Below are 25,040 nucleotides of genomic sequence, written 5' to 3'. Positions count from 1 at the left end.
CCATAGACTCAACACTGCCCATAGACTCAACACTGCCCATAGACTCACACTGCCCATAGACTCAACACTACCCATAGACTCAACACTGCCCATAGACTCAACACTGCCCATAGACTCAACACTGCCCATAGACTCAACACTGCCCATAGACTCAACACTACCCATAGACTCAACACTGCCCATAGACTCAACACTGCCCATAGACTCAACACTACCCATAGACTCAACCTACCCTAGACTCAACACTGCCCATAGACTCAACACTGCATAGACTCAACACTACCCATAGACTCAACACTACCCATAGACTCAACACTGCCCATAGACTCACACCCTAGACTCAACACTGCATAGACTCAACACTACCCATAGACTCAACACTACCCATAGACTCAACACTGCCCATAGACTCAACACTGCCCATAGACTCACACTGCCCATAGACTCAACACTGCCCATAGACTCAACACTACCCATAGACTCAACTACCCATAACTCCACTACCCATAGACTCACACTACCCATAGACTCAACACTACCCATAGACTCAACACTACCCATAGACTCAACACTACCCATAGACTCAACACTGCCCATAGACTCAACACTGCCCATAGACTCAACACTACCCCATAGACTCAACACTGCCCATAGACTCAACACTACCCATAGACTCAACACTGCCCATAGACTCAACACTACCCATAGACCAACACTACCCATAGACTCAACACTGCCCATAGACTCAACACTACCCATAGACTCAACTGCCCATAGACTCAACACTGCCCATAGACTCAACACTGCCCATAGACTCAACACTACCCATAGACTCAACACTACCCATAGACTCAACACTGCCCATAGACTCAACACTACCCATAGACTCAACACTGCCCATAGACTCAACACTGCCCATAGACTCACACTGCCCATAGACTCAACACTACCCATAGACTCACACTACCCATAGACTCAACACTACCCATAGACTCAACACTACCCATAGACTCACACTGCCATAGACTCAACACTGCCCATAGACTCAACACTACCCATAGACTCAACACTGCCCATAGACTCAACACTACCCATAGACTCAACACTGCCCATAGACTCAACACTACCCTAGACTCAACACTGCCCATAGAATTCAACATACCCATAGACTCCACACTGGCACATAGACTCCAACACTACCCATAAGACTCAACACTACCCATAGAGTCAACACTACTGCCCATAGACTCAACACTGCCCATAGACTCAACCCTGCCCATAGACCTCCAACACTGCCAGAGACCTCAACACTGCCCATAGACTCAACAACTGCACCTCCGAGTAGCACGGCTTGGCTACGTACGGCGCGACAAGAGTGCAATCAGTAGCGTAACGAGCCTGGGGGGCAGGCAGGGGGTGCCTTACCCCCTCTCCCGTGATCAAAGCTACGAGTTGGGGGGGGGGAACCCTTTGACAACCACCATGAGATTTTTTTTGGACACCAGTGTGTAAATGAACAACCAACATTTTTAAAAATTTACTTTTTTTAATGAAATTGTTGTCAAAATACGTTCCAGGTTTCATCTTCATTTCATTAGAGCAGCGACGCATTGTTGCGAAGAGGCGCTGCGGAGCCGGTCGTGGCCGCGTTTTGCGAAGAGGGGAGCACCCCCCCCCCACCCCCTAACAGCGTTAAATGTTCGAGACCGTGAGCGTGACGACGACGTGAAGCCGCCGTCATCAGCAGCCACGAGGTGCGATCGTGGGAAGAGACAAATCTCAGTGCTGGAGGCCCCAGCTGACTGATCGCCTTACACCCCCCTCGCTCCCCCCCTCGCTGATAACAATGTCGTGACTACGCCACTGGCCGGTGGTCATGGAGTTCAATGCCTACCCTGAGTCCTGCCCGCTGTGTGTGTCGAGTTTGCGTGTCTGTCTCTCTCTTTTTCCGTGAGTTCAATGTCTATCCCGATCTCTGTATATCTGAAATTTGCGTAGCTATCTCTCTCTCTCTCTCTTTCCCCGTGCTCGCGTGTTTTTTTTTTAAATCTCCGCGTCCTCCGGGTTTACCCCGCCACGTTGAGAAATCGGCGCCACGCGTTTCGAGCAGGAAGTCGGCAGCCTGCGGATCCGACGCCGCGTGCCCCGTGGCTCTTTGAGGCTTCAGCCACTCGCGGCTCTTTGGCTGCTACAGTCCTCCGAGCTGACGAAGGAGTCACCACGCCACTGACTTCAACACCGCCCCCAGCTCCCCTTTTCTTCACGGAACACCCGAGTTGCGTTATTCAAACCCACGTGTTTCTCATTTTGTGTTAATCCACGTGCGCACCAAGCCGGTCCCACGCTTTTCTACGCACTCATTGCATCGCGTTCCTCTCTGTACGCAAGCAAACAACAACGACATCAACAAAAACACCTAATCGGACATTCCCGTTTCGATGCGCCTACAGGGACTCCTCTACTTGCCAACTTTCGAGATACGAACAAAGCTGTCCGTATGTCCAGTTGCCTGTTCGAACCGAGTCGTAAGTTAAATGGATGACGGTGGTGCCATCTACATCTGCATGACGCGAAGAACCAGTGGCATCTATATCTACAGCAGATTATACACCTTTTAAAGCCATTCCCCGTGTTTAGTGTACATGCCACACAACGTGTTTGGAATCGACAGGAGTAGAGTTGGACTTACGAACAAATCGACTTACGAACAGACCTCTGCAATCTTCTTGGTTATTTCGGTAAAGTCACGTAGAAGGGAAATAATTAAAACATAAAAATAAAACATAATAAAATAATTTTCACGACGTTTCGGCCACAACGCAAGCAGCCGTCCTCGCTGCTTGCGTTGTGGCCGAAACGTCGTGAGAATGATTTTATTATGTTTTATTTTTATGTTTTTATTATTTCCCTTCTACGTGACTTTACCGAAAGAACCAAGAAGATGAATCCCTGCATCGAAATTTAGACCTCTGCAACTTGACTCGTCCGCAAGTTGAGGCGTCAATGTATATTCAAGTAAGTTTATTAAAATTTTTGTTTTATTTAACAAGACAGGGAATACATTTGGGATGTCTCACAAAGCGCTGCATCGCCCTATCGTGCTAGAGAACGGAGCCACATAAGCGGATATCATAGAGCTAACTCCGAGTTCCTTTCACGTGACCCTCTGGGCCACACACAAACATACGCAGTATGGGGCAGCCCTATCCCCGGTCGCCCTGCCACTGAGAGCATCGTGTGACACTCAACTCGATATTGTTATTCACATTACGTGCTAAATAAAACGTCACTTAATGTTTGTGTGTGTGTGTGTGTGCAGATATGGGTGTGGGGAGCGGTGGTGTAGCGGTTAGCACGCTGAGCTACGAACCCGGCGACCCGAGTTCGATTCGGTCAACACAAGTGACGATTATATGAACCGGTCCTGGGCCTCCCCTAGGTCGACTCAGCCTAAAATGAGTACTACTATGCACTACACTATACACTACTATATACTACACTATACACTACACTATACACTACTATGCACTACACTATACACTACACTATACACTACACTATATACTACTATGCACTACACTATACACTACACTATACACTACACTACACACTAGTGCTGTACTGGTGACGAATTGGCCACGTTCTGTATACATGACAACCCCTACTAGGATCATAGCGCTGGATGGCACCAGGCTGTAAGTGCAGTGCCGGCCCTACAGGACAGGGTGTGTGGGTGCCGACCGAACGATGAGGTCGCGTGAGGCCATGGCAATCTGGTTGACCCGGGAGGACACGTGACTGGTTAGGTTGACAGAGGGGCCCCGAGAGGGGGCTAGTGGGGGGGGGGGGGTCACGTGATTGGGACCCAGATCCTTCCCGAGGATTCTGGAAGGTGGGCGTTGCCAAGGGCGGAGTCGGCCACGCCGCAGAGAATAGAAGCCGGGTCCCGAGACGGACCAGGGTTGTTCATCACGGTAAAGAAAACCTTCGTCTACGATTTCCATTCAACAAGATTTCCAGCACGTGGACCTGGGCAGATGTTGTAGTCCCGGGTCCGTAGTTACAGTTACGTGGTAACTAGTGTAGTTAGCCTGGTGGTCACTACCTTAGCTTATTATTCTGTTAAGGCGGAAGTTGCCCCGTGTATTGGAACTGAATAAATGTGTTGCCTCCAAAGTCTACGTCTGCGACTCGTAACGAATTGATACGTTTTGTTACCGTGACAACCCATTACTAATTGGCTGTGTCGAGTGGTGGCGGGTTTAACGACACGTTTATCTTTCTGCGATCTCTATTTTGGACTGGCTCTGTCGTAAAGGTCTTAATTGTATGTACGGGTATTACACACACACACTTTGAATGCTGGAATCGTAAATGACAAATGCACAATGCGTGTTCCAGGAAGCCGGACGAAGTGTGATAAATTCAAATACAGGTGCCATAAATATTCCAATAAACCTGCGCCAGGTTACATGTCTCCGCTGTGTTTTCGCGTCATACCGCGTGCTGGATCGACACAATGTCCGACGTTTCGATCCACGTGCTGGGAGCTTCTTTAGGAATTCAGTTCATAAATAGTTCAGTTCTTGAATAACTGAACTACAAACTTTTTAACTAAATAGTTTTTTTTTATTACCAGGTAAGGCCCACGAAGTTGTATATCTATTTTTTTTTAGAAGCGACCTGCCAACAAATGAGAGCTCAACGAAATGGGCTTATCATCATCATGACGTGGCCATTTATAGCAGCAGACAAATACTTGAAACGCATGACCTCGATTCTAAACGTGGAGGGGAAAAACACGACCACGGGGGAGATAGAGAGAAAAGACGCAGACTCTAAATATACAACATGCATCGTCAGGGTCGAGGATCGGACCCACGACCTCCTGCATACCAGGCGAGGTAGTTAACATCAGCGGACGCTGATATGACAGAGCTACAGTCTGTTTGATTATAATGCGGCGGTAGTTGCGTTCATGAAGAACACCGCGTGATGGAAAAATCGCGTTAAAATAAATAATATATATAATATTATAATATATAATATTATTTATGCGTACGCAGGCTGAACAAAGATTTGAGGAGCATGGGGTAGCATCTAGAAACATCCAGCAGCATCCCCGCCTTGTGCGACGATGCTACGCCGAGGCAGCCGTACAAACCGGGGAATTCCTACTCGCAGCGACGTAGTTCCACTCACCAAATCACGTTATATCCAATGAGCATCCGCGTTATAAAGAAATGTGTTCCCTAAATGGGGCGACAAAGCCACAGCTCACCTCGGTTCCTCCACAATGGATTGTCGAAAGGTTCAGTACTCGCGCTGACGCTCTTCAATTCCTACACGAGCGACCTTGCCCTGGCAACACAAGCGGCCGCTTTTAGCAACATCGAATCCGCTTTGAATCAAGACCCTAAACACCATGGGGGGATCTTCTTGGTTCTTTCGGTAAAGTCACGTAGAAGGGAAATAATAAAATAATAAAAATAAAACATAATAAAATAATTCTCACGACGTTTCGGCCACAACGCAAGCAGCCATCGTGAGAATTGTGGCCGAAACGTCGTGAGAATTATCTTATTATGTTTTATTTTTATTATTTTATTATTTCCCTTCTACGTGACTTTACCGACAGAACCAAGAAGATGAATCCCTGCAGTCACGAAAGCTTTAAATCGAAACCATGGGGGGAATTCTTCAGGACATCTCATGTTCCCCAATACAATCATCGCGTTATATCCGACTCGCGTCATAGGATCTCAGAACTGCACGTTCTGAGATCCCTACGAGCGACCTCTGGTCCTACAAAGCAGGAGGCCATCACTTTGAAGCTTTCGTGACTGCAGGGATTCATCTTCTTGGTTCTTTCGGTAAAGTCACGTAGAAGGGAAATAATAAAATAAAACATAACAAAATAATTCTCTCGACGTTTCGGCCACAACGCAAGCAGCCGTCCTCAGGTGAAGACCAGGTCTGTCGGGGAGACAGCGTCTCATTCAGACCAAGAAGAGGAGGCCATCACTTTACCACCGCCCCCCCCACCCCCCGCTCTGCCGCAACGAGATGAATGCTCGTCACGTGACGGTCGAACCGCCATTTTGTTTATCGGAGCTGGAATTTAGTGTCAAATTAAGTGCAGAACCGTACATATCTATACATTTTATATATGTACGCGACGGTTTTATCGCGTGTGCCGTTTCCGGTGAGGTGATTAACTCAGTCACACCCGAGGAACACGGTTTTAATCACAGGTGGCTGAAGGATTCAGCCCGGCCCGGGATTTCAACCCTTGACCCCCAGACGATAGTGGCTCAACATTTTTGACCACCCAGTCCTAGACCCACCACCCCCCCCCCCCCGCCGAAACTCCATCTGCTTGAGCCATTAAGCCATAAAATGAATTGCGTTTGCCCAACGTTGCGAAACGTCCGCACGGCCGTCGGGGATTGGCCAGACGAGTGGTTATAAGACCCAACCTGTGAGCACATTCACTTAATCAAACCTCGTGAGGAGAACTTCTGCAGTCCGCTGGTCGGGCTGTGCAAGATAATCATATTCGACTTGAACGAGAGCGAGCGAGCGTCTGTGCGTGCGTGTCTTAGTGTGTGCGTGCGTGTACCCTTCGTCCTGAACATTTGATTTGCAGAATGGGTCCCAGCGGGCTGGCCTTCCTTCTGCTCGGGCTGATCTGCTCGTCATATCTAGCAGCGTCCGGTGAGTCTCAATACTTGCAACCATCCAACACGGCGACCTGCACGCACGCACGCACGCACGTACGTACTGATGTGCGTTGAACTTCTTTCGCACCGTGCGTAGCCAACCATGCTAATCAGCGGTGCGGGAGAAGGCCAACAAACTAAACACAAAAAGCAGTTCGTAAGAAATTAGTTTTCAATCGAAGAAATTCGTTTACAACCAGCATCATTCGCTCTGCTCGCTTTTCAGCTTTCCTCCAGGTTATTTGCCGGTAAACAAAATCGAGTTGCACGTTTGTCCACTTTGACAACTTGATTGAATTGGCTCTGTCGGGCCGGTGGAGGGTTATAGTAAAACATCTGTATCATAACTACACGATGATCTAACCAAAGATAAACTAATTATGCATCCCAAAAGCATAGCGGAGTGTAAACGTTCAAATCAGTCGGCACATTTACCACCCCACGACGCGACATCTTGATTTGTTTGGCTGTTTTGGGTGGTGGAGTGGAGGGCTACAGTTAACAAGCGACATAATATACCGCGACACGATGATGGAGGCCAAAGTAAACCAATTGTGAATCACAAATATTGGTCTCGGAAGTCGAGGAGTTCCATTTGCACGTATGGGGTAAAGTCGTCGCGTAACGGGTGTTCACACAACGCGTTTCCGCTATAACGCGTTAATAATACACTAAACGCTCATACTCTTTTGAATGTTGCCAGGTGAAAGGCCCACTGAGCTATGTAGCTATTTATCAGAAGCGGCCTGGTCATCACAAATGATAGCCCAACGAAGTGGCTTTTTACATCCTTTATATTAAGTTCGCTTGCTTGCTTACGGCCGTGCAAATCTTTCGGTCGTTTTTTAACCCAATTCCCGTGATCCAATCGAGCTGACATTTTCCACACAGACTCGTTGTGCGTGATAATTAATGTTCGTGAAAATTTTTTTCCAAAATTGTACACTTTTTAGGACAAAATTTTTATATTTAATTATCAATTGCTTAATGGTGCAATGCAATCATCTGACCCATAGGTGGCAGCCATCTCCAGCCAGAGGACGAGAGGACTCTAGCCGCCACGCATATAAAGGATTTATAGTGAAAAACTTTGTTTTTACGGGTTATACTTATTATCTTGTGGAAACGTATTGCAGCCAAATACTCGAAACGCTTGTTGATTCTAAACACGGAGTATAATAAAACATAAACGCGACCATAGGTAGAGAGAGAGAGACATTCAAACTCCAAATATACAGTAGGCATCAACATATCTGTCAACTTATACAGTTTACTTCGTATTCTTGAACAAGGACATTGAGTTTTCAGGTCCATACGACGCACGGCCAGTTTCAATACCCCTTATCAGTGCCCTACCCTGACCAGTGCCCTATCTTATTGCATACCAACTCAGACCTTATTGGTCACCCCGTGTCCCTTATAAATCTCAACGTTTATCCCACAAAGTCACCATCACAAGGGAAACACACAAACAAATTAACACAATTTTTTTCGTACCCGTTTTGAAGCGGCTATAGGCTGTATGGACCTGAAAACTCAAGTTCCCTGTACAAGAATACGGGGTAAACCGTGTTGGGTTGATACGGTATATGGGGTTCGTTCCAACCGTATCGTTGTATCTTCAATGTGTGCGAATTAAGCTAGAAACAACAACAACAACCGCCATTCGCCACTAAGTGGCGGTGACGTTACCACGACGCTTGTGCCAGGCTAGAAACAATCACCCTCTTTCACTAGCTTCCACTATTCTCTGAAAATCCACTTATTTTTTTAGTTTATCTTGCCACCACCCGTCCTCATACCTGTTGAGTGAACCCCTTATCAGTGCCCTTACCTTATAACAAACCAAACCACACTTTATTAGTCGCCTCATATAAATCTCAAAGTTCATCGTACAAAGTCACCATCACGAGGCAGACACACGAACAAACAGACACGTTTTGTGTGTGTGTGTGTGCCCGTATTGAAACCTCTGTACACCATAAGTGTGGCACATTAGGAACGGATTACTCTTTGAATGATATCCTTGTGCAGCAAGGGAGTAAAGGGTGGTTTTGTGCAAGTCCTGATGTGCTGTGCAATGCATCAATGCATGTGTGTACAGCAGCATGTGATGACTTAGTTGGATCTGTAGGTGACTGGCAAGGTTATTGAATAACCGCACTTAGACACCAGTCACGTGGTTAATGGGGACTCGGAAAAATTGCTGTGTGTGGCACACGTGCTGTTGCATTTTACAGATTAACCACAATACATGTGTTTGCCCTCGATTTGAAGCACCTGCCCAAAGTCCTTCATTTCGAGTGTGCAACATATGGACCTGAAAACTCAATTTTCCCCGTGTGGGGTAATAAACCGTGATGGGCTGACTACTATGCAAGGCCGTAGCCATGGATTCAACATTGGAAGGGACCAAATCTTCCAGGGTGTCTGGGGGGGTCCCAACCCAGAAAAAGATCTAAATTTGAAAACTCCTGCCTAAAATATTTTAAAATTTCACTACTTATGGTGATGGACTTTTTTTTTTTACAATGTCTAATAGTGTATTGTATTTTTACATTGCTCTGTTTTTACTTTTTTACCATTTCACATTTCATTGTATGTAATGGCAGAGATTAGGGATTAATAATGTACAACCATAACCACAATCATTTTAAACAGAAATCTATGCATTGCTTTATATGAAGACAGGTCCAGATATTGTGCCCAATGTTTAGCAAATTGTGGTTCTTATTTACATAGCATAGCAATTATATTTTTTATAGCAATATACACATCCACAAATATGCTCAATTCCGGCCTTGCAGCTATGGATTCTCAAGGGGGTGAAAAGATTGTGGGGGCGGGGGGGGGTTAATATCCCCCATTGCCCCCCACCCACCACTGAGTCAACGTTCGTTTTTCCCGCCTTTTTACTTGGCGCGTGCGGTCACGATAAATGTGTACAATAGTCGGTGTTTCCTCACGAGAAATGTGTACAATAGTCGATCTTTCCTCAAGAGAAATGTGTACAATAGTCGGTCTTTCCTCACGATAGATGTGTAAAATCGTTTATCTTTCCTCAGGAGAAATTTGTACAATAGTCGATCTTTCCTCACGATAAATGTGTACAATAGTCGATCTTTCCTCACGATAAATTCGTACAATCGTCGATCTTTCCTCACGATAAATTAATACAATCGTAGATCTTTCCTCACGATAAATGCGTAAAATCTGTATCTTTCCTCAGGAGAAATGCGTACAATAGTCGGTCTTTCATCAGGAGAAATGCGTTAAATCTCTATCTTTCCTCACGATAAATTCGTACAATCGTCGATCTTTCCTCACGATAAATGCGTAAAATCGATTCACGTAAACCTGGCTGCTGATGAGAAACTGGGTACTCGAAACCGCTCACGCAGAGATTCGCTTCTGCCCGAACCACAATTGCTGCTTTAAATTAAACGAAGCACTTCCCCGAAGGCCGTAGTTGCTGTTGGGTTGTATAGAAATAACAAAAATATATAAAATATATTTCGGCGCCGCGGTGGCTAGGAGATGTTAACTCCCTCGCCTGGTCTACAGGAGGTCGTGGTTTTGATCCCTACCCTGACGCCTGCTGCTGTATATTTGGAGTTTGCGTGTCTCTCTCTCTCATCATCATCATCATCACGGTGGCTTTGAGATGTTAACTACCTCGCCTGGTCTACAGGATGTCGTAGGTTCGATCTCTACCCTGATGCCTGCTGCTGTATATTTGGAGTTTTTACGTCTCATCACCATCATCACGGTGGCTAGGAGATGTTGACTACCTCGCCTGGTCTACAGGAGGTCATATGTTCGATCTCTACCCTGATGCCTGCTGTATATTTATAGTTTTCATGTCTCTCATCATCATCACGGTGGCTAGGAGATGTTAACTACCTCGCCTGGTTTACAGGAGGTCATAGGTTCGATCTCTACCCTGACGCCTGCTGTGTATTTGGAGTTTTCACGTCTGTCATCATCATCATCAGGGTGGCTATGAGATGATAACTCTCTCGCCTGGTCTACAGGATGTTGTAGGTTCGATCTCTACCATGATGCCTGCTGTATATTTGGAGTTTTCACGTCTCTCATCATCATCACGGTGGCTAGGAGATGTTAACTACCTCGCCTGGTATACAGGATGTCGTGGTTTCGATCTCTACCCTGACGCCTGCTGCTGTATATTTGGAGTTTGCGTGTCTCTCTCTCTCATCATCATCATCAGGGTGGCTAGGAGATGTTAACTACCTCGCCTGGTGTACAGGATGTTGTAGGTTCGATCTCTACCCTGACGCCTGCTGTGTATTTGGAGTTTTCATGTCTCTCTCATCATCATCATGGTGGCTATGAGATGTTAACTACCTCGCCTGGTCTACAGGATGTCGTGGTTTCGATCTCTACCCTGATGTCTGCTGCTGTATATTTGGGGTTTGCGTATCTCTCTCATCATCATCACGATGATAAGCCACTTCCTTGAGCTAGTTTTAGTGACCAGGTCGTTCATGAGAAAGAGCTATAACGGCTAAATGATCCTTACCTAATAAAAAAAAGAAGGCTTATAGCTTAGTTTTATATATTTTACGTGGTAAATGATTACTACGTGTTCTATCGTGAATGTTCCTCAATCTCAAATCCGTGACCAATTGTTTTAAGAATCAATAGGGACCCAAGGCCACAATAAACACCAGTTAGAAATAAATACTTGGTCTTGAATGACCTCGTTTGTCTACCATTCGCATCATGTCTGGTGCCACCCCCCCCCTCACTCAAGTAAACATCTCAACGTGAGGAAAACTTACTCTTTGGTTCTTTCGGTAAAGTCACGTAGTTAGAAATGAAATCAAACAAATCACGACGTTTCGATCGCAACCCTCTCTCACTACTGTCCGCTCTGGCTTGAATGAAATAACGTTCTGATTGATGGATTGATCATGTGACTTTACTTTTATAATTTCGTGGTTGTAATACATTTTGTAATCTTTGCAATTCTCTCCACAGAAACGAACGGTGAATCTCTCATATACTCAAATTCAAGAAATGGCACATCTAATCCAAATACAACAACGCCTAATGGAACCATAGCGCCTACCGGTCCATCTAACGAAACATTGCCGCCTCCCGTTTCATCTAACGGAACTATAGCACCTACCGGTCCATCTAACGGAACATTGCCACCTCCCGTTTCATCTAACGGAACATTGCCGCCTCCCGTTCTATCTAACGGAACATTGCCACCTCCCGTTCCATCTAACGGAACATTGCCACCTCCCGTTCCATCTAACGGAACAATAGCACCTACCGTGCCATCTAACGGAACCATAGCGCCTACCGTTCCATCTAACGGAACATTGCCACCTACTGTTCCATCTAACGGAACATTGCCACCTACCGTGCCATCTAATGGAACTATAGCGCCTACCGTTCCATCTAACGGAACATTGCCACCTACTGTTCCATCTAACGGAACAGCGCCACCTACTGTTCCATCTAACGGAACAGCGCCACCTACCGTTCCATCTAACGGAACAGCGCCACCTACCGTTCCATCTAACGGAACAGCGCCACCTACCGTTCCATCTAACGGAACAGCGCCACCTACCGTTCCATCTAACGGAACATCGCCACCTACCGTTCCATCTAACGGAACAGCGCCACCTACCGTTCCATCTAACGGAACAGCGCCACCTACTGTTCCATCTAACGGAACCGCGCCACCTACCGTTCCATCTAACGGAACAGCGCCACCTACCGTTCCATCTAACGGAACAGCGCCACCTACCGTTCCATCTAACGGAACAGCGCCACCTACCGTTCCATCTAACGGAACATCGCCACCTACCGTTCCATCTAACGGAACCATAGCTCCTACCGTTCCATCTAACGGAACATCGCCACCTACCGTTCCATCTAACGGAACCATAGCTCCTACCGTTCCATCTAACGGAACAACAACGCCTACTGTCCCATCTAACGGAACAACAACGCCTACTGTCCCATCTAACGGAACAACACCGACTACAAAACCAACCACAAGTACAGCCCCTCCAACTGTGACTGGTGAGTGTATCGAACCAAACTGCGTGTTGCCATGTGGCTGTGACGTCACATGGGAAGCGGTGGTGTAGCTGCGCTACGGATCCGGCGGGAAATAATAAAAATACATTTATTTAAATAAAAAAAGACAGAAATGTATATTTTTTATTATTTTATTATTTCCCTTCTACGTGACTTTACCGAAAGAACCAAGAAGATGAATTGGGCAGATGGTTACGCTCACGGTCTCGATCATTTAACGCTGTTGGGGCGTGGGGGGGGGGTTCAACTCTTAGCTTTGGCCACCAAGGCATCCCCTGCCTGTCCCACACTCGTTACACTCCTGGTGCTACTCAAGTTTGGCTACTGTAGGCGGTACCAATGTCTTTCTCTGGCCCGTGGACCAATCGGGAAACGGGTGCTTTAGTTTTACTTAAATGCCGAAAGTGAAATTTTAAATTAACCTGCGGTGCATCATTGCAACACCTTAGCGCGCGTAAATCACATCGTTGCATATTCCGTTCGATTTTTAATTAGCTTAAGAAAGCGGATGGTGTAAATGACAACACGCCATTGTCAACAACAAAGACAAAGATCCCCCGTATAGCCTTAACAGACTGTTGGGGCAAGTGTTGTTAGCGCGCACCTAACAATTCCAAAAAAGTTCGTTTTCAACTTTGTTTATCGAGTATACCCATGTCGAGGTATTGCTGTAGTTTTACTTAAAACGATTAGCTTGCTTTACAAACATAAGCATCTAAGTTCCAACCGATGTTTCTGCTCAGAATGAGCCCTTACAGCGGATGTGTGTGCGCGCGACGGAAAATACTGCAATGGAGTGGCCGTGACTGTTCTGACTCACCCGTCCACCTAACTACTCACTCACTAACTAACCCACCCATCCACTCACCCACTCATTTACTAACTCACCCACTCACCCACTCACCCACTCATTCAGTAACTCGCCCACCTATCCACTCATCCACTCATTCACTAACCCACCCACCTATCCAGTCACCCAATCATTCACTAACTAACCCACCTATTCACTCACCCACTCATTCACTAACTTACCCACCTATCCACTCACCCACTCATTCACTAACCCACCCACCTATCCACTCATTCACTAACTCACCCACCTATCCACTCACCCACTCATTCACTAACCCACCCACCTATCCACTCATTCACTAACTCACCCACCTATCCACTCACTCATTCACTAACCCACCCACCTATCCACTCATTCACTAACCCACCCACCTATCCACTCACCCACACATTCACTAACCCACCCACCTATCCACTCATTCACTAACTCACCCACCTATCCACTCACTCATTCACTAACCCACCCACCTATCCACTCATTCACTAACCCACCCACCTATCCACTCATTCACTAACCCACCCACCTATCCACTCATTCACTAACCCACCCACCTATCCACTCATTCACTAATCCACCCACCTATCCACTCATTCACTAACCCACCCACCTGTCCACTCATCCACACATTCACTAACCCACCCACCTATCCATTAATTTACTAAACCACCCACCTATCCACTCATTCACTAACCCACCCACCTATCCACTCACCCACTCGTTCACTAACCCACCCACCTGTCCATTAATTCACTAACCCACCCACCTATCCACTCATTCACCAACCCACCTATCCACTCACCCACTCTCGTTCACTAACTCACCCGCCCACGGAACGCACCCTCGTAGGGTGGTTTAAAAACGTTTGGTGTTTAGTTTGTTGTCCTTCACCCGCAACCTCCGATTAGCACTGGCGGCTACGTACGGCGCGAAAGAAATTCAACGCACGTACGCACAATAACCCGCAGACAATGCGAACGAGATGCGACAAACCACGTTTCTCACGACGCGTCACGATGTTGCTCCTTGTTTCCCACACGTTCAGATGTCGACGAATGCGCCCTGCCAACGACTTGTCCAGCCCTGGCAAAGTGCATCAACACCGTGGGCTCGTACCGCTGCGAGTGTCCAATCGGCTACTTCTTGAAAGAAGATGAAAACAGCTGCAATCTGGGTAAGAACTTTGCCCTCCATCCGTGTCGTTACCCATTGCACTCCGGCATGCAACGCCATTGCCGTCATCATCATCGTCGTCATCATCATCATCATCGCCATCGTCGTCAGCATCGGTAGCCGCAGTGGCGGCTCCTGCAAAATCTCACAGGGGGGGCAATTGTCTGGATGATTGATAAGGATAAGGTCCACCCATGCAATGGATAAATTAACAGCTTAAGCATGTAAAGGCAACTTCACTTCTTTAATATTAATGAAAAATAAAGTGACTCTTACAATACATCTTGTTTGTTTCTATACTCACTATTAATACAATCCACTCAAGTTTCTTTTATTAAAGATTCCACTAGGTGGCGACAAATTATATTGTTGGATGAAACGTGCTTACGTATGATGACGTAAGCACGTTAGGGCGAGCCCTCCCGGAAGCCATAGAGAATGCATTGCAGCACCCGCCGTTCGAAAAAAAACATCTTTGAATGTAAGTCTATGGGGCCACTCGGGGCGATTCTCAGCCGGAGTGAAATCGCCCAAAAAGAGGCGGTACTCCACAGAACGTGACATGACGCTGATTGGACTATATCCAGAGGCACAGTAACGGCTAGCGTGACTCTGTGGTTGAATGACATTGGTGGTGCGTCGCCCAATCGCCCTAATGAAGAAACCGCCCCTGGGTAGCCGTGGTCGCTGGCCACCTCTTAACAATTCAATCCACCTAGGGCCTTCCCATTTCATCGGTCATTCCTCGCGGTCCCGCGATAACGTGCTCGATTGTATCATTGCTCTTGCGCGCGAGCTGATTTCGCCGCTCCGTCTCCCGAGGCGGAAACGACGTCCCATCCAGAAACGCGTTCCATCATCGCACGAAACTCCGCTCATCCTTACTGTCCATCCTATGTGTTCGTTAATTTTTTAAATATTTTAGACCCCTTGGAAGATGTGGTCCCCCCCCATGTTGACTCCATGGCTACGGCCTTGCCACAAAGGGTAAAACATATTTCTCATCTTTACATACTTATCAGTTCGCTCAACACACCAGATGCCGCTTCTGCGGCCTGGCCGTCTGGAACGCTCTTCCTTCCGATATTAGGAATGCTACTGGAACTGTGCACGTTTAAATCATCATTTAGATTGACAAAACTAATTTCTTTAGAACTGCTTTGTGTGTGGCTACGTGCGGTGCGAAATAAGTTCAACAAACAAACATACATCTTGTAAATACTGACAATGCTTTGTGCAGCTGTGATGACAGTTCGCACGGGGGTTTCCAGATGTTGTCACTCCTGCTCCACAAACTTTCAGCCAGTTTTTATTTACGGTTATATTTGAGCAAAGAGTAATACAATTAAGTGCGACTTGTCAGAATGTCAATCTCAGACGTGTGTTCTGTTTGCATTGTTCCTGATCTTCTTCACAGCAAAGACTTTTCCGTCTCTCCTGCACTTGGCGAATAAAATTTTACACCTGACATGGAAGACAAAAGCTCAGAAGCCTTTAAAGAGGTTTCCCTTCGTATTTTGAATCTGGTAAGGAGCAAAGATAGAAAATGTATAATCCGTTATATAAAAAGAAAGTAACCCAATAACAAAAGGCACGGAACAATTTTTACGTTCTGTAAATCCGACGGTGGCTCGGAGATGTTAACTACCTCGCCTGATATACAGGAGGTCGTGTGAATCGATCCCGACCCTGACGCCTGCTGTATAGATGGTCGCGTGGATTTTTCTCCCGGGTCCTCCGGTTTAACCCCCTCCACATTGGCCTTAATCTAAGTTGTCTTGTGGTTGTTGTTGTTGTTTGACTTGCATCCCACTGGGATTTGTGCACACAGCGTTGGTGTACGGTGCTTTTTCTGCAATATTTTGCCGTCTTTTCTTGGATTTTCTGTTTGCACTTAGTCACATATTCATTTTAAGATGTTTTTTGTTCATGTTTTTGTTTTTTGTTTGTTGCGGTTGCACCCGATTCAAGAGCCGAATGGCTCACAGGGCTGTACCTAATAAATGAACTTGAACTTGAACTTAGAATCAACGTCACGTGTTTAGAGTGTTTGGTAGCTGCTGCTGCTGCTGCTGCATATTTCCACGTGATGATAATAATAAGCGGCCAACTTCGTTGAGATATCATTCGTCCTAGCCAGGTCGCTTCGAGAACAGGAGCTACACCGTCCGTTCTCCACCTGAGGACGGCTGCTTGTGTTGTGGCCGAAACGTCGTGAGAATTTTATGAAATTTTATTTTAATTATTTTATTCTTTCCCTTCTACGTGACTTTACCGAAAGATTCAATAATATGAATCCCTGCAGTCACGAAAGCTTTGAATCGAAATAAAAAAAATGGTTAAAATATTTAAATTCCCCATCACTATCACCATCCTCACCACTACCGATGGCACTTCTGTGCGAGAGTGGACAAATTGTCTCACGTCGTAGCATCAGCAGCACAATTGGCAGACAACGGAACGAATTGGTCACGTTCTGTTGACGTCACAAACCTTACTCATTGGCTGTGTTGGGTGGTGGCGGGTTCAACGACACATTTATATTGACGCGATCTAAACCAAAACACCTCTATTATGCACAATCTATGTATATATATTTTTTTCTCTTCCAGATTACAAATGCGTTGAACAACGATACAGGCTACCTTGGCTCTGAAGTCATTAGGCTGAGGTGAGTGAGACAGGTGGTTCGAAATCAATTGCCCAGTCATGATGTCTTCTTAGTCGATCGGACTAATCATTTATTGTTACGCATACTGCGTATTTCCCCATGAGGTCATGTAAAGTTTCCACAGTCGGGGGCGACATTGTTGCTTTGCGCACTGTAGACACGTGCGTTTTAAAGTACTTGGCTGATATAATGAATGGGAGCCACGGTGGCTATGAGATGTTAACTACCTCGCCTGGTGTGCAGGAGGTCGTGGGTTCGATCTTTACCCTGACGCCTGCTGCTGTATATTTGGAGTTTGCGTGTCTGTCTCTCTCTCCCTGTGGTCGCGTGGATTTTTTTTTCTCCGGGTCCTCAGGTTTTTCACCCCCCCAACATTAAAAACCGGCGTGCGTTTAGGGTATTTGGCTGCTGTAAGTTTCCACGTGATGATGATAAACCACTTCCTTGAGCTATCATTTGCGACAGGTCGCTTCTGAAAAGAAAACAAGAGCTACATAAATTTCGATCGGTGTTACTGCAAATCTTTGATCCAAGTTGTTCGCTGGTGATTAATTTGTCACCGAATATAATTCCGGGTTGCTGGTGGACCCGACTAGGTGGTACATGCGCTGATTCAGCCGTAGCGGGAGGTTCGCTTGATGTGGTGTGCCGGGAAAAACGACTGAAACTTGTCATTTCTGTAACACCTTCCTGTGATGTGTCTGATGCGTGTGATGTGTGTGCGCGTTTAGACCGGGAAGCGTGTTTGCGGACGTCTCGAACATGTACGACACAGCCTCTGCAATTACGAAAGTCGACGTTGATGCTGCTGTGAAAATTGCTGTTGAAAGCTGCAATCAAGCTTCAGGAGGATGTCAAGGCTTGACTTCTCAAAGTAAGTAGCCGAGTAACACGAAGCGGTGAAACTATTGAGCCTACCAAACTTCCGTTTCACTCGCCGCGCGACGTAACAAGCGCAGTGTGTGGACCTGTGCCCTCGATGTGACCGCTACGAACCTGGCCACCCGGGTTCGATTCCCGCTCACGGCCACCAACACCCAGTGACCATTGTCTGAACCGGTTTCTGGGCCTCCTCCCCCTAGGTCGACTCAAAATAAGTATAACCCGTAAAGACAAAGTTTTTCACTATAAATCCTTTATATGCGTGGCGGCGAGAGTCCTCTCGTCCTCTGGCTTGAGATGGCTGCCACCTATGGGTCAGATGATTGTCTGCCAGTATTAAGCAATTGGTAATTAAATATTTAATTTGTTTTCCCTAAACAGTGTAAAATTTTGGAAAAAATTTCACGAACATTAATTGTCTCGCACAACGAGTCTGTGTGCAAAATATCAGCTCGATTGGATCACGGGAAGTGGGTTAAAAAACGACCGAAAGATTTGCACGGTCGTAAGCAAGCAAGCAAGCAAGCGAGCGAACTTAATATAAAGGATTTAAAAACATTGCAACTAGGAGAGACAAAGGCGGCCGGGCGCGGTGTTGGCACACCCACCCCCCCCTCGTGTGCCGTGCCGGCTTTCATTAGGTGCTGCTACTCGCTAACAGCACTTGCCCCAAAAAGTCGATCAAGGCTCTTGGTGGCTCGGTTTGGTTTGGAAATCTTGGTGGGGACCGGTAGTTGTAGTGGTTAGCGTCCTGCACAATGAACCCAGCGGGGGATCTTTGTCTTTGTGACAAAACCCCACACACCACCATCACCACACTGGAGGAACCCAGTTTGACTCTCACACAAGGTGAAGGCGCAGCGCTTCCCCACGCATGTGCCCGCTCGCGTCACCGCTGGCGGAAGGTGCCTCCGCTAAGAGGGATCCCGCTCTCGAGGGTACGTTGGCCCCACGGTGGCTGGGAGATGTTAACTACCTCGCCTGGTATACAGGGGGTCGTGGGTTCGATACCGACCCCGTGACACCTGCTGTGTATTTGAAGTTTGCGTGTCTCTCTCTCATCATCATCACGGTGGCTAGGAGATGTTAACTACCTCGCCTGGTATACAGGAGGTCGTGGGTTCGATACCGACCCTGTGACACCTGCTGTGTATTTTAAGTTTGCGTGTCTCTCTCTCATCATCATCACGGTGGCTGGGAGATGTTAACTACCTCGCCTGGTATACAGGAGGTCGTGGGTTAGATACCGACCCTGTGACACCTGCTGTGTATTTGGAGTTTGCTTGTCTCTCTCTCATCATCATCACGGTGGCTAGGAGATGTTAACTACCTCGCCTGGTATACGGGAGGTCGTGGGTTCGATACCGACCCTGTGATACCTGCTGTGTATTTGAAGTTTGCGTGTCTCTCTCTCATCATCATCACGGTGGCTAGGAGATGTAACTACCTCGCCTGGTATACAGGAGGTCGTGGGTTCGATACCGACCCCGTGACACCTGCTGTATATTTGGAGTTTGCGTGTCTCTCTCTCATCATCATCACGGTGGCTAGGAGATGTTAACTACCTCGCCTGGTATACAGGAGGTCGTGGGTTCGATCCCGACCCTGACGCCTGCTTTGTATTTGGAGTTTGCGTGTCTCTCTCTCATCATCATCACGGTGGCTAGGAGATGTTAACTACCTTGCCTGGTATACGGGAGCTCGTGGGTTCGATACCGACCCTGTGACACCTGCTGTGTATTTGGAGTTTGCGTGTCTCTCTCTCATCATCATCACGGTGGCTAGGAGATGTTAACTACCTCGCCTGGTGTACGGGAGGTCGTGGGTTCGATACCGACCCTGTGACACCTGCTGTGTATTTAAAGTTTGCGTGTCTCTCTCTCATCATCATCACGGTGGCTAGGAGATGTAACTACCTCGCCTGATATACAGGAGGTCGTGGGTTCGATACCGACCCCGTGACACCTGCTGTGTATTTGGAGTTTGCGTGTCTCTCTCTCATCATCATCACGGTGGCTTTGAGATGTTAACTACCTCGCCTGGTATACAGGAGGTCGTGGGTTCGATACCGACCCTGTCGACACCTGCTGTGTATTTGGAGTTTGCGTGTCTCTCTCTCATCATCATCACGGTGGCTAGGAGATGTTAACTACCTCGCCTGGTATACGGGAGGTCGTGGGTTCGATCCCGACCCTGACGCCTGCTGTGTATTTGGAGTTTGCGTGTCTCTCTCTCATCATCATCACGGTGGCTAGGAGATGTTAACTACCTCGCGTGGTATACAGGAGGTCGTGGGTTCGATACCTACCCTGTCGACACCTGCTGTGTATTTGGAGTTTGCGTGTCTCTCTCATCATCACGGTGGCTAGGAGATGTTAACTACCTCGCCTGGTATACAGGAGGTCTTGGGTTCGATCCTGACCCTGTGACACCTGCTGTGTATTTGGAGATTGCGTGTCTCTCTCTCATCATCATCACGGTGGCTAGGAGATGTTAACTACCTCGCCTGGTATACAGGAGGTCGTGGGTTCCATACCGACCCTGTGACACCTGCTGTGTATTTGAAGTTTGCGTGTCTCTCTCATCATCATCACGGTGGCTAGGAGATGTTAACTACCTCGCCTGGTATACAGGAGGTCGTGGGTTCGATACCGACCCTGTGACACCTGCTGTGTATTTGAAGTTTGCGTGTCTCTCTCTCATCATCATCACGGTGGCTAGGAGATGTTAACTACCTCGCCTGGTATACGGGAGGTCGTGGGTTCGATACCGACCCTGTGACGCCTGCTGTGTATTTGGAGTTTGCGTGTCTCTCTCTCATCATCATCACGGTGGCTAGGAGATGTTAACTACCTCGCCTGGTATACAGGAGGTCGTGGGTTCGATACCGACCCTGTGACACCTGCTGTGTAATTGAAGTTTGTGTGTCTCTCTCTCATCATCATCACGGTGGCTAGGAGATGTTAACTACCTCGCCTGGTATACAGGAGGTCGTGGGTTCGATACCGACCCCGTGACACCTGCTGTGTATTTGAAGTTTGCGTGTCTCTCTCTCATCATCATCACGGTGGCTAGGAGATATTAACTACCTCGCCTGGTATACAGGTGGTCGTGGGTTCGATACCGACCCTGTGACAACTGCTGTGTATTTGAAGTTTGCGTGTCTCTCTCTCTCCATGAGGTCGCGTGGATTTGTCTCCGGGTCCTCCGGGTTTTCCCTTCACGTTTCGAATCAACGTCACGCGTTTAGAGTATTTGGCTGCTGTTAATTTCCACGCGATGAGCCACTTCCGTTAGCTATCATTTAGAGCTACATAGCTCAGTGGGCCTTACCTGGTAAAATACAAATAATGACATTTAGTTTTTAATATACACTTTCACAACTTGGAAGGGGGAGGGGGGGGGGGTGAGAGTTACCCACATTTTACCCCACCCCACGCGACCTTACCGATTAACTCGCTAGCTGGGCCGTAACCCATTTATACTTCTGGGTGGACAGAGCCAAGTGGGGGCGGAGGAGGTTGGGGGAGGGGGGGTCGGCTGCGTGTGGATTTAACTCCCGCGCCGGGAGATCGACCCAGGCCGGCGGCGACCTCTGGCTCGCAACCCCTGGACGTCGGGGTCAGGATCGAACCCACGACGTCCTGCGCACCAGGCGAGGTAGTTAACATCTCCTAGCCACCGTGATGATGATGAGAGAGATAGACACGCAAACTACAAATATACAGCAGCAGGCGTCGGGGTCGGGATCGAACCCACGACGTCCTGCACACCAGGCGAGGTAGTTAACATCTCCTAGCCACCGTGATGATGATGATGATAATGTGAGAGAGACAGAGACACGCAAACTCCAAATATACAGCAGCAGGCGTCGGGGTCGGGATCGAACCCACGACGTCCTGCGCACCAGGCGAGGTAGTTAACATCTCCTAGCCACCGTGGCGCAATGAGCCCTGCTCTGTCGCGACTGACTGTCCACGCCTCCTCTGGAATTTCCTTCCAGACATCAATCTGTGCGACGTCAACCCGTGCTTCGACAACATTTCCACGTGCACGGAAGAGGTGGAGGGCTTCCCGACGTGCACCTGCCTGCCCGGATACGTGAAGGCGGAGTTCGGGGACATCTGCACGGGTAAACGCGACTCGAGCACGATCCGTCATGCTTTGCGTGTCGTGCCCTCTTGTGTCTCTCTTTGTTTCATGTCATCTTCCTCGCCTGGTACGCAGGAGGTCGTGGGTTCGAGCCCGACCCTGACGATGCCTGCTGTATATTTGGAGTTTGTGTGTGTGTGTGTCTCTCTCTCTCTCCATTGGTCGCTTGATTTTTTTTCTCTGGGTCCTCCGGGTTTTCCCTTGACATTAGGGCACATGCATTGAGATTGTTGAGATGATTTTGGCTGCTTTAAATGTCCAAATGATGTGCCACTTTGTTGAGCTATCATTGGAATTCGTGGCCAGGTCACTTTAAAAAAAATTAACCCGTAAAAACAAAGTTTTTCACTCTAAATCCTTTATATGCGTGGTGGCTAGAGTCCTCTCGTCCTCTGGCTTGAGATGGCTGCCACCTATGGGTCAGATGATTGTCTGCCAGCATTAAGCAATTGGTAATTAAATATTTTAAAAAAATTCCATAAACAGTGTAAAATCGGCACAAAGAGGTCGACCTCTCTCTGTGTATCTTTATGATGTCTGTCTGCTTATATGTATCTCTATAGTTTTCTGGTTATATTTCTGTTGCTATTTCTTTTATACCTGATGATGATTACTTGTGTTGCAATCAAAACGTCGTAGTATGCTATTATTTAATTTATTATTTTATCTTTATACGTGACTTTACCGAAAGAACCAAAGAATAATTGAATTTCACTTTACCTGTAGTAAGGAGAGTTGATGGCTTGAGTGGAAGGTGGTGAGGAGGTGGAGGAGGAGGTAGTAAAACCTTTGTCTGGGCAAGCGTCATGCACGCTGACCATACGCGTCTCAGCCGTACAGGTTCTTTCAAGTCTCGATTGGCTGTTCGACCTCCGAATTTCGTTCGGTGTCCGGGGCAAAAAATGTTCGGAAATATCGTTCGAACACCAATTTGTTCGAGTTCTGGTGCGTTCGATCTCTGAGGTTCTACTGAACTCCCATTCCGTTTTCTTGTTTCTTTCGGTAAAGTCATGTAGAATGGAAATAATAAAATACTAATTTTTATTTTATTTTATTTCCATTCTACGTGACTTTACCGAAAGAACCAAGAAGATGAATCCCTGCAGTCACGAAAGCTTTAAATGGAAAGATAATTATTTTATAATGTTTTTTATTATTTTATTATTTCCCTTCTACGTGACTTTACCGAAAGAACCAAGAAGATGAATCCCTGCAGTCACAAAAGCTTTAAATCGAAATTTAATTCCGTTGTTTTTCAAACACCACGTCTTCGCGAACGCGACGTTTCCTACAAACACAACACGGAGGAATCAGGGTTAGGGGTTAGCGACTCCACGGAATCAGATTTTTTTTAATTTTTGCTGGAGGAATCCGATGAGCTATGAAGCTCTTTTCACAGGCGTTCGGGGGTGGGGGGGGGGTAAGAACGTTAGACAAGGTTGGGTGGGAACCGTTACTCGTCGGGATACAAAAAGGACAGGGGTGGAATTTCGATTTAAAGCTTTCGTGACTGCAGGGATTAATATTCTTGGTTCTTTGGGTAAAGTCACGTAGAAGGGAAGTAATAAAATAATAAAAATAAAACATAATAAAACAATTCTCACGACGTTTCGGCCACAACACATTCAGACGCTGTCGCCTCGACAGACCTGGTTTTCACCTGAGGATGGCTGCTTGCGTTGTGGCCGAAACGTCGTGAGAATTGTTTTATTATGTTTTATTTTTATTATTTTATTACTTCCCTTCTACGTGACTTTACCGAAAGAACCAAGAAGACAGGGGTGGAGTGAGACATTTGGTAAAGGGAAGTTTTAAAATATAATTTTATTTAATTTTTTATTTTACTTTAATTAATTTAAATGTAGTTATTTTAGCTACGTGACTTTACCGAAAAAAACCTAAGAATAGGAAGTTTTTATTTATTTATTCTGCTGTGATTTGGCGAATGGGTTCATCCGTGGCCCGATCTTGGTCCTGTGAGTTCACTTCAATTGAACAAATCAGCAAATGAATGTTCGTGATGCGAAGATCTGTTTCACCGTTTGTCAAATGAAAAACACTGATCGTTCCCTTTTCTCTCTCTCTTTCTCTCTTTAAGTTTGTCCCATCGGCTCCAGGGGGAATGATGAAGGAGTATGCGTCAAGTAAGTTTGCACTCCGCCACGCCGCTACATGGACACGCGTAGGACCAGGGGCGGGCTCGATGGGCAGGGCTCTTCCAGAGCGCATTGCTATTGAACGCCCTCCAAACTCAGTGGTTCTTCACCTGCATCTCGCACCCCCTACTAATAGCGGGCACGAAGCCACGCTCCTTAAAGAGCCCCACGTGGCCTCGGAGCCGCAAGTTTGCTGACCCCTGTCCATGGTAAACTGGACTTCCATGGTGAACTGGACTTCCATGGTGAACTGGGCTCCCATGGTAAACTGGACTTCCATAGGGAATTGGACTTCCATGGTAAACTGGACTTCCATAGGGAATTGGACTTCCATGGTGAACTGGACTTCCATG

General features: G+C 47.0%; 1 protein-coding gene across 1 annotated transcript in view; it reads left to right on the top strand.

The window, feature by feature from the left end:
• Nucleotides 1-6,510: 6,510 nt before the first annotated feature.
• LOC133355050 (mucin-13-like) overlaps nucleotides 6,511-25,040 on the top strand; it is a 28,501-nt gene continuing 9,971 nt past the window's right edge. Inside the window, exons 1-8 of the mRNA XM_061572355.1 lie at nucleotides 6,511-6,717; nucleotides 11,727-12,785; nucleotides 14,699-14,827; nucleotides 16,244-16,352; nucleotides 17,439-17,497; nucleotides 18,229-18,371; nucleotides 22,383-22,511; nucleotides 24,630-24,675. Coding sequence (XP_061428339.1) covers nucleotides 16,296-16,352; nucleotides 17,439-17,497; nucleotides 18,229-18,371; nucleotides 22,383-22,511; nucleotides 24,630-24,675 — 434 coding nt within the window. The 5' untranslated portion in view covers nucleotides 6,511-6,717; nucleotides 11,727-12,785; nucleotides 14,699-14,827; nucleotides 16,244-16,295. The remainder of the gene's footprint in view (nucleotides 6,718-11,726; nucleotides 12,786-14,698; nucleotides 14,828-16,243; nucleotides 16,353-17,438; nucleotides 17,498-18,228; nucleotides 18,372-22,382; nucleotides 22,512-24,629; nucleotides 24,676-25,040) is intronic.

The sequence above is a fragment of the Lethenteron reissneri genome, chromosome 1, assembly GCF_015708825.2.
Source record: "Lethenteron reissneri isolate LAM-NWPU_2019-01 chromosome 1, ASM1570882v1, whole genome shotgun sequence".
Lineage (NCBI taxonomy): Eukaryota > Metazoa > Chordata > Hyperoartia > Petromyzontiformes > Petromyzontidae > Lethenteron > Lethenteron reissneri.
Note: the sequence above shows the minus strand (reverse complement) of the source record. Positions and strands in the feature narration are given on the sequence as shown.